This window comes from Hemicordylus capensis, chromosome 9 (assembly GCF_027244095.1).
Source record: "Hemicordylus capensis ecotype Gifberg chromosome 9, rHemCap1.1.pri, whole genome shotgun sequence".
Taxonomy (NCBI): domain Eukaryota; kingdom Metazoa; phylum Chordata; class Lepidosauria; order Squamata; family Cordylidae; genus Hemicordylus; species Hemicordylus capensis.
In genome coordinates this window covers 6,832,914-6,847,715 of record NC_069665.1, presented here as the reverse complement: position 1 = coordinate 6,847,715, position 14,802 = coordinate 6,832,914, and the positions used below count along the sequence as shown (strand labels likewise).

Below are 14,802 nucleotides of genomic sequence, written 5' to 3'. Positions count from 1 at the left end.
TGTTTTTTATTCTTTATCTGTTCCAGTAAATTTTTAATCTGTAAATCTGACTTTAAATGGGTCCAGTTTTTAACTGAATTTTATTAAATTTGTATTGTTTTGTTTGTTTGTGAGCTGCCCTGAGCAGTAACGTGCTGGAGGGGTGGGATGTAAATATTTTTAATAAATAATAAGTAAATAATTAAATATTTCAGATCGTCTTTTGCAGCAAGCTTGAAGCAAACAAATGACTATCTCATATATTCTCTTTTCCATTTTATTTTCCTCTCCCTTCTCCCCTACCCTGAATCCTGCGATGTCGTTGGGTATCCAGATTATTTCACTGACCACATGGGAGATTATGAAGATGTTCTGGCTTCACTGGAAACACTCAATCTCTCCATTCTGAAGGCAATGGATTATACCAAGCGGGTGAGTGGTCACTATAGAGTCTATATATTTGTAGTGCAGTTAGTTTGCTGTTCATTGAATAATTCTGGAATTTGTGGCTCTCGGATGCATTTCCATAGACATAGAGTGAAAATTCTCCAGCGGGTATTCCAAATAGAAATATTTTTAAATATCATCTCTGAAATCAAATGAGAAACATTGTTAAGTCTGAAAGGGTGGGTTGTTGTATGCTGTGTCACATGCTGCTCTATGGCAAAGGGCTAAGGATGGTCAGACCCTGGACAGCTCCCAGAGCAACCAGTCAGGACCACCATCAGAGCTAATGAGAAACTGCAGGAGCCAGGTATAGCGATGGGGGATGTTGCTCCAGCAGCATCCCCCTGGAGATGGAGAGATCTTATAGGTCGTTGCCAAGGCAAGAAAGTGGTAGTTGTCTTATATTTAGCAGGGAGAGATAACAGACACTATTCAGCCCAACAGAGCATTCCTGCAGTGACTGTTGCTGAGGTTTCCTTTGTGCCTCTTTTAGCTTCTGAGCCTCTTTGGGACAGAGAGCCATTTTCCCATCCCTTTTGGTATGTAAACCATTTTGAGGAAGTTTGTGTTAAAAAGTGATATATAAACATTTCAAATACTAATTTCTGCTGCGGAATTATAGAATTTTGGAGTCTCTTTTAGAAGAGACCTTTTAGGTCATTAGTCCAACCTTCTACTCTGTGTAGGAATCATTATTGCTTTGGATCATGATCTAAGACAAAAGGTTGTAAATCCAAACAAAGGCAGCAAGCAATGCCTTTGTTGAAAGCAACCCAAGTTCATCAAGTGAGAAAGAGCTTTGTAGTTGTAAAAAATATCTCATCATGAGGTTGGAAATAAACAGAAAAAGTCAAAACATGAGAAAAGGGTATTTCTGCTAACTGAGCAAAGAGGCACCTTTTGAAAGTGGTGATTCTCTTTATTTAGCAGGGGGAGAGCAACTGGCCCTATCCATCCCTAGCTCATCATCCCTCCCGTGGCTATTGCTGGTGTCTGTCTTATGTTTCTTTTTTTAGATTGTGAGCCCTTTGGGGGCAGGGAGCTATTCATTCATTCATTCATTCATTCATTCATTATCTTTGTAAACTGCTTTAGGAACTTTTGTTGAAATGCAGTATATAAATATTCATTGTATGGTATATAAATATTAATTGTATTCATATTTCTGGTTTTAACCAACTGTGGTGCAGATCGTTTTTGTCTTCAAAGAAAAAAGGAAGTCAAGTGTAAAAGCAGGAAAGCTGGTTTTGTGGTAGCAAGCATGAATGGTCCCCTTTGCTAAGCAGGGTCCACCTTGGTTTTCATTTGGATGGGTGACTACATGTGAGCATTGTCTGCTGTAAGATATTCCCCTTAGGGGAGGGGCCGTTACTCAGTGGTAGAGCATCTGCTGGCAAGCAGAAGGTCCCAGGTTCACTTCTTAGCACCTCCAGGTAGGGCTGGGAGAGGCTCCTGCCTGAAACCTTGGAGAACAGCTGCCAGTCAGTGTAAACAATACTGAACTAGATGGACCAGTGGTCTGACTCAGTATATGGCAGCTTCCTACATTCCTATGTTGATCTCGGATGACATGTTACACAGAGGCATGGTGGGAAACAAAAGCCATAGCAACTCTTCTTTTGAAAAATGAAAATGAGCCATTATCCAGATCTGACTCCGGCACTAACTGGGACTGGGATTTCTTGTAAAACAGAGAGGAATTGTAATGATGGCAAAAACAGTCTAAAAGGAAGATCCTTTGGCCCTTTCTCTCATGGCGGGAAGCATACTTTCTGCACTGACCTAGGCTGTCATTAGTGATTGCAGTGCATTTCTGCCCCTCTTTTTCTCTCTCTTATCCTTGAAGAAATAAATTGCTTTTTGCTTTAAAAGAAAATGTTGACGTGCCCTTGAGTGCAGCTGCGTTTCTGCACAACCGCTGCCTCGGGTATCGCTAAAGAGGTTTCACCAACCCATTAGAAGGAAAATCCTCTCTAAACGCTACTTTCCCTCTTCTTTTTTAATTTTCAAGCAAGCACAGGTGCAGCTAAGTTCTAAAAAAGGCATATTGGATTCCTTCTATTAAAATCTTCACTACAGGGCTGTTTTTCTTGTGAAGGGCTTGTATAACCATTTTTAATTGGTGTTTATATTTTGTGCCTTTAAGAGAATGCTGATCATTTGTTTCTTATAAGGAGACATGTGGCAATTATTTTCTGTGGGGGAAGCTTGTAAACGATCTGCAGTAATTAGGCACTAAAGTCTACAAGCTAAACAAAGTGTGGGGCTGTAATTGCTTTCCGATTTAGTGAGATCTATTGTTGTTGTGTTGGTGGGTAGGTGAAAGAGAAAGTTCCATAGGTTGCATATGTTCAGTCCTTTGCCACGTAAAAAGCTCCATTCCTGAAATGGGGTGAGTCTAATTTGTATGGGTTCCTTTCTTTTCATAGAATCTAGACCCAGAGGGGAAGCTCTTTGTGGACTGTGTATATTGTAACTGCAGAGCAAGAGTCTCACATTCTTTTCACAAGGGACCTTTCTGATTTAAATACATCATGCTGATTGGAAAACGTAGCTAAAGTTGTACATTGGCCAAAAAAACCCTGGGCAATGTGCACATTTACCAAACATAATGGTGAATATACACATACTGAGAGGATGAACAAGCAACTGCAACTTGTCTGGTCAATATGCATAACTTCCAGGTCATGCACCAGTGACTGTGCTTGACTTTCAAGTGTAGAAATGCATGCTGGTCAAGCCAACTATGAAACACCCCACTGCAGGCTGGATGCTCTATGTATTCCCTGATATCATTTGGAGTCGATGCTCATGGGCTGGACTATACGGCAAATCCTCTCCTGAGGCTGCTTATTTATGCACATTCGCTGTGAATGTATGAATATGTAGGAATTCACTCTGTCAAATAGGAGGAGGAGAGCTGGTCTTGCAGGAACAATAATTTTATTTATTTATTTATTTATTTATTTATATCTGTCTATCTAAACTGCTTTGGGAACTTTTGTTGAAAAGCAGTATATAAATATAGTCGTATATAAATACTAATCATATTTGAACTTGAATGGTCCCCTTTGTTAAGCAGGATCCACCTTGGTTTGTATTTAGATGGGTGACTACATGTGAGCGCTGTTAGGTACTGAATTTTCCTGACTCCACGACTAGATTTTTTCCAAGTTCATTGACGTTAGAAATTGGGGGGCTGTCTTAAATTCAGAGTGCTGTTCCTTTCAAGTGAATACATGAATAATCTGTCTTTAACCTCTGCTTTTTAGGAAGCTTGTCTTAAATCCAGGGTCATCTTCTATTTGGGTAAATACGGTGTTCCCCTTAGTTGACAGGGAGGGCGTAGCTCCAAGGTAGAGCCTCTGCACTGCACAGAGAATGCCCCAGAATCAATCCCTGACAGCATCTCCAGGTAGGGCTGGGAGAGACTCCTGCCTGGAACCTGGGAGAAGCCGCTGCCAGTTAGTGTAGACCAGGCCTGCACAATAGAGGTCCCAGGGGGTGGATCTGGCCCAGAGAGACCTTTTCCCTGACCCGCAGGTAGGACTCTCCTGCCGCAACAGCAGGAGCCATGAAGGGCTCTTGGTCGTCTTGCTGACGAGCCACCATAGCACGATGCAGTTGGCCACTTGAGACCAGGCATCCCCTGCCCCTGGGCCAGAGTCTGTCGCTCTTTCCCTTTCCCCCTGAAGATTTTAAATAAAATTTTCAGCCTCTGGCCCCTCACTTTCATTAATATTTGTAATAATCAATTTTAATGTGCTGGAAATTGATCTCCCCCCCCCCCCATCACACACACACACACACCAAGTTGTGGTTGGTTCCAGCCCACTGGGGCATTAGAGTTGTGCCTCCCGGATACAGACAATGCTGAACAGGCGGGGAGCTGTAATCGAGCGGATGGATTCAAAGAACCCAGCGGTTCCGTGCAGGCCCCTAGCTGTTCCCTCCCAGATTTCCCTCCCAGGCTTCCCCTGGGCCCTCCAGAGTATCTGGCACCCCAGACTGCATAGGCATCCACATGGGGTCGAGGGGATCAGTTGCCCCCCTGCATCCAGTCAGTACTGGAAAGAGGAACAGCTCCATCCCTCTCCCCAACCTCGGCAGTCAGTGCTTCCGAGGATCAGGAGAGGGACAGAACTGCCCCTTTCCCCGATACTGGTCATGCCTTCCTGCATCTGAGGTTGATGCAGAGGGTGTGGCCAGGATCAGAAAGAGGGGCGCTTCCTCCCCTTTCCTGATCCTCAGCAGGCAGCACTTCGTTCAGTGCTGTCCTGGAGCTTTTTTCTCTGCCAAAAAAAATCTCAGAGTCGGCATTGAATGAAGCACAGGCTGCTGAGAGGCTAGGGAGAGCCGGTCTTGTGGTAGCAAGCATGATTTGTCCCTTTAGCTAAGCAGGGTCCACCCTGTTTGCATATGAATAGGAGACTTTATGTGTGAGCTCTGTAAGATATTCTCCTGCAGGGATGGAGGTGCTCTGGGAAGAGCATCTAGGTTCCAAGTTCCCTCCCTGGCAGCATCTCCAAGATAGGGCTGAGAGAGATTCCTGCCTGCAACCTTGGAGAAGCCGCTGCCAGTCTGTGAAGACAAAACTGAGCTAGATAGACCAATGGTCTGACTCAGTATATGGCAGCTTCCTATGTTCCTATGAGAAGGACAGAGCTGCCTCTCTTCCCAACACTGGCCATACCTCCCCACATCTGACGTTGACCCAGGGAAGTGTGGTTAGAGGGCACATGCAAGCACACACGCCCATTCACAATGGGGTAGAGGCCCAAGGGCCACCATCAGGAGCTTCCCCCACCCTGGAAAATGTCCAGTAGGTGCCCATGCAGGCAGGGGCGTATCTAGGGTAGGGCAGGCAGGGCATGTGCCCCGGGCACCACTTGAAGGGGGGCACCATTTTTAAAAATTATTATTTTTTAAATTGCCAACAAAAACAAAATGGTCACTGTGCATGCTCAAATGGCTTCTGTGAGGCCCTAGGCCATGCCAGGCCTCACAGAGGCCATTTGAGCATGCACGGTGGCCATTTTGTTTTCAGCGGCCATTAAAAAAACCAGTTATTTTTTAAAATGGCCACCGCACATGCTCAGATTGTCCCTGCAAGGCCCTAGAGGCCAGCGAGGGGAGGGGGAAACTTTTCAGCTGATATTATGGTAAAGTTATCTGAAAGATGGGTGTCAGATGTTTGGACAGGGGACGCAATTTCAGTGCTTGCCCTAGGCGCTATTTTCTCTAGATACGCCTCTGCATGCAGGGCTGGTCTTTCCTATGAGCCTTGCAGGCAGGTGGCCTCATTGCCCAATGCTGCCAGCACAGAATCTTAGAGAATGAGAGTTCCTCAAGCATCCGGGGATAAATTGCTTTGATGTTGGCTCGCTCGCAGGGGCGTAGCAAGGTTGGAGAGGGCCCAGAGACACGATCTTAAAATGCCCCCACCCCACTGAAGCTCAGCTCATGAAGTACAGAAATCTTAAATGAGGCTGAATAGTGGTAACAAAAAGCATATATATATATATCCTATGTGCCACAATACAACATCATCCTAAATTATTTTTAACAGGTTTGTAAATTGTGGACGATGCCAGTCATTTAATGGTACTAGAGAGAGACATGCTGTTCTGGTAGCTCCAGGTCTTAACACTCACATCAACTTCGGAGGATGAATACAGCTGAAGGAAGCCCGGGCGGCTGCGCGGCTGGGGGAGTCAGGCATGTGACTTGCCTCTGGGGGGGACCCCCAAGGCAGTGGGCCCCCAGACAACTGTCTCCCCTTGCCCTATTATAGTTACGCCCCTGCTTGCCTGTTGTGTTTATTCATCATTGGTGGTATTTTAAATAAAATCTGCCTGAATGTGGTGGGCGCCAAGTGACAATTACTCCGTTTATGGTCCTTCTGTGGCGCCATCTGTGCCGTGTTCCTGTGCAAGACAAGAAGCGATGGTTCTTAGGGGGTTCTGAAGAAGAGCATCCGTTAAGTGAGTGTTCAGCTGATGCTAATTAAATTGTCAAAAATGATACCCTTTGGCTAAAAACGTATATTAGATTGAAAGGGGGTTATTTTTACCATGTCTTTGCGCAAAGTTAATGACATCAATCTGTCAGAAGACTCTTGAGGCATATCTCGCCATGGGCCCCCTGGTTTGGACCAGGACCTTGTTGGAGAGAGAGAGAGAGAGAACGCGTTAAAGCTTCCTTCCACCCTTACCATGGTCCCTATCCTGCAGCTGCTATTTCATAACCCCATGCCTACCCATGGCTGCTCCTTGACAAACCAAAAGCCAAATGTGCAGGGCCAAATGATAGGATTGATGGAGAAATGCCAGATGCATCAGGGAAGACCAGTCTCTTGCAGCAACAGTTGGCACAACAGCCTTCCTGTGCTCCTCGGGAACCTTCCCTTGCTAAAGCAAACTGTGAGCCTGAGTCTTAGCTTTGGAGGGAAGATAATGAGCCTCTCCCACAGGGGAAGCTGTGGCTTTTGACAGGCTCCCTTGCGATTGATCCATTTTTGAGGAACGGAAAGCAATTGACAGCTTGTGACTCTGAAGGCACTTTTCCTGTCTTCTGGCTTTAACGACATGCCTGTCAGAGGGAGGTAGCAACAGGGCTGAACTGTGTCCCGCCTAGGACAGTGAAGTGTCTTAAATACTCCATCTTAGCTCTGCTGGGATTCAGCAGGATTCAGGGGTGCATGAAAAGGGGGTCAAGGATGCTAACTTGGATGGGGACTACACTTGCCCACACTCCGGGGTTCATAATTTTGCTGCTTCCACTCCACAAAAGGCTACTGAAGACCCTGAAAGCCCCCGCTTTTCACACAGACCCACAGCCCTTTGCAAAGTCCATCTCACTGCTGATAAAAGATGGATCAGGACATAAGGAGAGTGTTGTTGCTGCATCAGGCCCAAGGCCTGTCTAGTCCAGCATCCTGTTTCACACCGTGGCCCACCATGATGCCTCTGGGAAGCCCGCAGGCAAGAGGTAAGGGCATGCCCTCTCTCCTGCTGTTGCTTCCCTGCAAGTGGTATTTAGAGTTGGAGGTGGCCTATTGCCACCAAACAAGTAGCCACTGATAGACCATGAATTTGTCCAAGCCCCTTTTAAAGCCATCCAAGCTGGTGGCCGCCATCACATCCTGTGGCAGAGAATTCCATAGATTAATTATGTGTCATATGGAAAAAATACCAAAGATCTGTGTAATATCTCAAAGCATAGGCTGCCTTGCCAATGGACCTGTGGTTCTTTGCCCCCTACCCCTGGCTCTCCTGTCCACATTCGGATGTTCTGGAGAGCATCCTCTCTGCAGTCAGCGAGACTGCAGAGAGGTGGGGGGAGCTGGCTGCGCAGGCTTCTTTCTTTCCTGAAGGACAGCCCACATAGCCAATAGCAGTCAGCGTGAGGGAGGAGCTTCCTCCCTCATCTCTGGTTGTGGAGAAGGCTAACAGTGGTGCCAGTGTTCGGATGTAATGTGGGCACCACCAATCCGTAGGTTGGGATAATAAAAGCAAGTGATAACTGAAGATGACAAATGGAGTTTAGAGAGGGAAACCACAGGTCCATTTCCTCCTTTAACTGTAATTTGCCGCATTTTGATATTTGGACATTTGGTTAGCGAAACTGGAGGTGAAGGGACCTCTAGTTTCGTGTTACATGTGAAGAGAAGAGAGCTAGTCTTGTGGTAGCAAGCATGACTTGTCCCCTTAGTTAAGCAGGGTCCTCCCTGGTTGCATTTGAATGGGAGATTGCACATGTGAGCACTGGAAGATATTCCCCTAAGGGGATGGAGCCGCTCTGGGAAGATCAGAAGGGTCCAAGTTCCCTCCCTGGCGGCATCTCCAAGATAGGGCTGAGGAAGATTCCTGCCCGCAACCTTGGAGAAGCTGCTGCCAGTCTGTGAAGACAATACTGAGCTAGACAGACCAATGGTCTGACTCAGTATATGGCAGCTTCCTATGTTCCTACGTCCCAGTTATAAGAAGTGATCATTTTACTTTATGAAGGAGTAAGCTTAGACCTCACCTGTAATACTGATTCCGGTCCTGGGCACTATATTTTAAGAAAGGCATTGATGAACTGGAACTATCAGTGAATCTTCATCAAGTTTGAACATTTGGCTACCAATCTAACTATCTGAGCTCACCAAAAATCTTCAGTAACTGCTGTTTTATTGTTGTGAGCCACCCCAAGCAGTATTGCACTGGACGGTAAAGGTAAAGTGTGTTGTTGAGTCAATGTTGAATCCTGGAGACAACAGAGTCCTGCGGTTGTCTTTGGTAGAATACAGGAGGGTTGACCATTGCCTCCTCCTGCACAGTATGAGATGATGCCTTTCAGCATCTTCCTAGATCACTGCTGCCCAGTATAGGTGTACCAGCGGGGATTCAAACTGGCGACCTCTAGCTTGCTATTCAAGCTAATGGCCCCACTGTGCCATTAGCACTAGAGGGACAAGATATAAATATTTTCAACAAATAAATTTCTGCAAGGCCAAACAAAATGTACATGATACCTTAGAGCTGAAACAAAAATTCACACAAATTTTAAATGTGACAAAACTTTAGGATAGTATGTGACTCTTTTAGGATTGTGAACATTTTCAAGTTTTGATTTTGAGACTCAATCTCATGAGACACTTAAAAAAAAAGTTTCAACACTTGGTACTTACATTAAACAATGCATAACTCTTTTTAAAGAAGCAATGTTAAAGAATAAACTTGCTTCATTTCGTTCTTGTTACACCTTCAGATGAGGAGACAATAAATGGACATTTGGGGAGTCCAAGTGGGAAGAATTTATTTGAAAATGTCCCCCAAATTTGGTTCAGCACCAGATCTTAGCAGGCATCACTTCTCAAGCAACGTGAACTGACGTTATGACTTATGCTTCTGCCCACGTTAATTTCTCTTTGACCACTCTCTTACAGTGGCAAGTAAGTTTTGTCATCTCTAGTTGCTGGGAATGAAACACCTTGATGTGAAATTGCTTGTTAAATGTTACAGAGAAATCTCTGCATCAAGAAGCATGACATTTTCTCTTGTTCTCTTCATGAAAATTGATGCGCTTTCCATTTCTATTCTTTGTTTATGCTGGAGGGAAATATAATTCACACTCAGAATCTAACAGTGCGACTAGACACTATACAAGAGATTTGTAATTGACACTCAGCCATTTTCCTTTCCCTGAAAAGGAATTGCAGGAAGCTGCCTGTTGGAGCGGAAAAGCAGCCAGGAGGAGTGCATCTTAACCTCAGTGGCAGTGCACACACCACCACCCCCCGCTCACCATCGGCGTTTTTCTTGGCAGTGCTCCTACTGCCTGCCCACACTTGTCCACAAACCAGCTGGGAACGGAGGGTGCACACCTGCCTTGATGGACACAGGGTGCCTGCACATCCTCCATTCCCAGCCAGTTTGCATGCCAGTCAGACTATAGGAAACACCTCTATCGGGCAGCAGTGATAGAGGAAGATACTGAAAGGCATCATCTCAGACTGCATGGGAGGAGACAATGGTCAACCCCTCCTGTATGCTACCAAAGACAACCACAGGGCTCTGTGGTCACCAGGACTCAATGGTATAACTCAGCACCGACTCAATGGCATAACTTTACCTTTACCTTTACTTAGATCGCCTTTTGTATAACACCAGATCAGGATTATGGTGTGTCAGTGCAAACGCTTTTCAGTATTTCAGAACCGTAAGGTTCTGGAGTTAGGTGACTGGAGCAAATCTCAAACTCTGGAAAGTATACCAAGTGATCTTCTAAGGTGGAATAGAACTCAGATCCCTTTGTCATTCATTGTCGCAAATGAGCTGCTTAATATAAACGATTCAGCTTTATGATATCTCAGAGGTATTAAAAATTGGGAAGAAAACCCATCAAATGATGATTTATCTACACACACACACACACACACACACACACACACACACACACACACACTCTGAGCTGCTGTTTCAGGAGAAAAACACACACACGGAAGGCAAGATGATTAACATCACATCTGGTTTCACCTGTTTCCTCCTAAGATATGGCAAGAACTGCTCAGAAAACCTTCATCACAGCAGCTAAACCAAGCAGTCTGAAATTGCTATATTTTCCTTATTGCTGTATTTTATTGTCTGCAAAAGCACCTGCCCCTCATTTTATCAAGACTGACAGCATTACTACCTCAGTTTCTAAATCAGAAAGTTATCCAGAGAAATATGCTGTTATAACTTATACATTCTTTGGAAAGGGTGGGGGTGCATCCTAACTAAATGTCAAAACCTGCTCTGCAGATATTTTCTTTTTTGTGTTGTGAGGAGCTGAAGCAGCCCTAGGATTGATTGAATTTGAAGCAAACTTAATTTTGCAGTCAGTGTGTGTTTTCTTGGGGCTAGTTCATCCCGCAGTGTCCCCCCCCCACTCATTTGCAGAGAAAAGATCTAAAAATAAGCCACTTATTTAACCATGTTCCAATAAAATCTCTGCTGAAGAAGAAATGCATGGTCTTAACGTAACCCATGCCGTTTGCCTAATTGCTTTAGTGGCTGGAGAGAAGCTTTCCTGCTGATGTCTAACATCTTCAGTTGTGACATGAAAGCTGCAAAGTGAAGGATGCCATGGAGATATTCAGGGCATCTTGGAACAGAGAGGCTCCCAGGCGTCTGAGGAGTAATGGGTTATCGAAAGGGTATTTGCCACAAGAAGACCTGAAAGCCACCTGATGTCTTTCCAGTGGCTTTGTATTGCCTTTAAGACTGCAGTTGGGATGGCAAGCCACTGAATAATTGAACTGGGCAGCCATGGAGCCAGTGGTCTTCTTCCAAAGCATAATTGCATTCAAGCAGGGGACATCTGTTTCCATTAGCACAAGAAAGATGGGGAAATGAAGTGAATTGAAACAGCAATCAGCTCTCTGGATAACAAACCTGGTAGACCCAATTCTCCCCAAGTTGGACCACTGGACCACTTCAGTTGTCATCTCCCACCTGCAGATGGGTCCTCCCAGACACACATTTACCACTTCGGTGAAAACTAGGCATTGGGTGCAACGTGGTCTGCCCCTTCGCCTCTTTTTCCATGGAAGCCTCTGGTGATGGGGTGAGAATTCAATGAGGGGGAGAACTAAGGACCATGGTGTGCAAGTTTAATTCATGCACCTAGCGTGCACTGCTACAGCACACCCCAGTGTGTTTTCCTTGTCTGTGCACACACATTTTATTGCCTGAAGTCCCACTCTATGCTATTGAGAAGGCTATACAAGAGCGGGAGAAAATCCTCAAAACTGGGAATTTGACAGCACGATTGCAGAAGAGTGTTAGGGATTCTCAATGTTGGGTCCCCAGATTTGGGACCTCAATCAGATTGGACCCAGATTGGACCTCAACTCCCATAATCCCCAGCCTCAGTGGCTTTTGGCTGGGGATTATGGGAGTTGGTCCAGTAACATCTGGGACCCAATGTTGAGAATGCTGGTGTAGATGATAGTTACTTAGATGTACCAAGAGTCTGACTCAGAAGGAACATCCATAGCTCAGTGGCAGAACATCTGCTTTGCATGCAGAACATCCCAGGTAAAGGAAAAGACTCCCAGGCAGGAAAGACTCCTGCCTGAAACCACAGAGAGCCACTGCCAGTCAGTGTAGACAGTACTGAGCTAGATGGACTGAGAGCCTGACTCAGTATAAGGCTGCTTCCTATTTTCCTATCTCTGAAAAATGCAAGTTAACCCAGGGATGCTTGACCCATTTGGAAAGTTTGCATGTTGAGTTGAAAGTGCTTCCTGATACCTGCCGTTTTCCGCTCTTGATTCTGCCGCAGAAGTCTCAAAAATCAATATCAGGAAGCCATGTGATGGTACCTCTGTAATATCCTCATCATGCCTCTGGTAGTGTCACCCTCGGTCATTGGTTTCTGAAATCAAAATTGCTAGGCTGGTAAACTTGTCTTTATTACATGTGCTTATTTCAGTGGGAATGCTACTATCACTATGCATTCCCCCCCCTTCTCTTCCAAAATTCAATTTCACTTCCACACACAGCAGATGAGGACATAAATCTCTTTCTCACAGGGCCGGTCCTAAATTTATCTTCCATTCTTCTCTACCCTGTTTGTAGGCTGCTAATAAGGGCACTGCTTTGGTGATTTTCAGGGTGGGCTGAAGAGAGAAGCAACTTGTTTTCACCACTTAAAGTGTGCTGTGGAGTCAGTTTCGACTCCTGGCGACCACAGAGCCCTCTGGCTGTCTTTGGTAGAATACAGGAGGAGTTTACCATTGCCTCCTCTCGCACAGTATGAGATGATGCCTTTCAGCATCTTCCTATATCGCTGCTGCCCAATATAGGTACCAGTGGGGATTTGAACCAGCAACCTCATGCGTGCTAGGCAAGTCATTTCCCGCTGTGCCATTAGGTGGTAGTGAAATTACAGCCTCTACTACTGCTAAGAACCCCCCCCCCCTTTTTTTTAATCCTGCAAGTCTTTCCAGAGTGAGGGCAGGTAGCATTGTCCTCACTCTGATTTGACTTCCCTATGATAGAATACAACCAATGAAGTGTGGCTTGAAATGTGATTTGTGCCCTTCAAAATGGCCACCGCGCCGAGCGGGGAAGGCCGAAAAATGAACTGCCAACTTCTGGAATAAGGGAGGCCAGTGTGGGGAGGGGAACCTCCACTGTGAGTGTAAAAAAAATTTTTTTTTAAGAAATTGTGATTCGACAAGGGATGGTTCAGCTCGACCCCAAACAGTCAAACCAACACGTTCAACATCAAACCTATTTGCACGTCCATATTGGGTGAGACTCCTGTCTGAAACCTCAGAGGGCTGCTGCCAGTCAGTGTAGACAATATTGCGCTAGATGGACAAATGCTCTGACTTGGTGTGAGGCAGCTTCCTATGTTCCTATCCTCTGAACAGCCTGAAGATTACTTTATGAGACCCAGGTGCTGGTTTTGCCAAGCTGAGCACTTTCCCCAGACTGATGAGACCTCCATTGTTCAAATAGGTAGGGATAAAATAGTTCATCAAACTGTATTCACTTTGGCAGATTACTTTGCTTCATCTTATTTATATATTTCTCCCCCTTCTGATCTGCTGAGCAGGCTCTAAAATAACTCATTTTCACACCAAGTGCCTTCAGAGAGCAGGTTTTTAAATGTTATGTCCCCTCTGAGAAGACTATGTTGTAGCTAAAGACCTTCTGTGCTTAACCAGCATTGCTGTTAAATATAGTAAATGTGATACTCTAGATAACAGAATATTCCTGGCAGGGAGAAATCTCAGCCAGACGGTCCAGGGCTCCTGTCTCCTCCTTGGTATTTCCTGCGCAATCCCTGAGAAGTTAACATGATCGTCACATGTGTTCCTCCACCAAATTCTCCCACTCAGGGAAAGCTTGAATTGGCTTTGAGCATGTTTTCAGAATGTCCCAGAACATCCATCCCATCCCCATTGATAAACCCAGGAGTCTAAAAATCCCTGAAGGGCCCTATGTGCAAGATTTGAGCTGCACCCACCCCACTTTTTATAACACCATAGATGCTGAATTGGGGGGGGGCTTTTTCAAGCAGCAGGCCACCACTGCTGAAGCCCCGCCCACCACTGCCACCATGCCTCTGCCACAACCTACCCCCCAGCCAGCCTCTGGCCCTCCTCAGCCACTCACCCGCCCATCCAGCCAGATGCTCTGTGTCCCCTGCTAACTACCGCCATCAGCCATCTGCTTTCCTTTGCCAGCCAGCTGACCCAACCTGGAAACAACTGTACTAACAAAGGGAGGAGGGAATCAACGCTCTGGATGGGTAAATCTTGAAACCTATGAGAGAAAATGAACACTATGCTGGGGATAAATCTTTCTGTTGCAAGAGATTGTGGCCTCATTCACATGTAACGTGGAACCGGAGTTGCACAGGGCAGAGTTTTCCCTACCATTAGGTCAGAATGTATGAAACTCCGGTCCCACTCGTCCAGTGACCTAAGGTTTCCCTCGGCAGATTCCAATTTGAACCCTTGGTTTGTAGTGAGTTTCACTGCTTATAACCAGGGTTCCATTTTTCTGCCATTATATTTGAATTCAGCACTGGAAGCTGCATTTGGTCAGACTGGAGTTGAGGGAGGAAGTTCCTCCCTCTCTCCCTCCATGATTGGCTGTGTGGGCTGTCCTTCAAGCAAAAAGGAAGCCTGCGCAGCCAGTTTCCACTCATCTCTGCTGTCTTGCTGACTGCAGAGAGGTAACTTTCCATTACGTCCGAATTTGGACGGGGGGCTGGTGGCGAGCGGAACCATGGGTCCATTGGACCCATGTTTCCACATTATGTGTGAATGTGTCCTGTGCCTCCAAGCCCAGTACTCAACAGAGCCAAAGGATTCTAGAGCCAGATATG

The 14,802-nt window shown here is 45.7% G+C and overlaps 1 protein-coding gene across 1 annotated transcript in view; it reads left to right on the top strand.

The window, feature by feature from the left end:
• Positions 1-14,802, top strand: part of NECAB2 (N-terminal EF-hand calcium binding protein 2) — a 215,989-nt gene that overhangs the window by 121,807 nt on the left and 79,380 nt on the right. Inside the window, exon 5 of the mRNA XM_053271119.1 lies at positions 314-411. Within this exon, the coding sequence (XP_053127094.1) occupies positions 314-411 (98 nt within the window). The remainder of the gene's footprint in view (positions 1-313; positions 412-14,802) is intronic.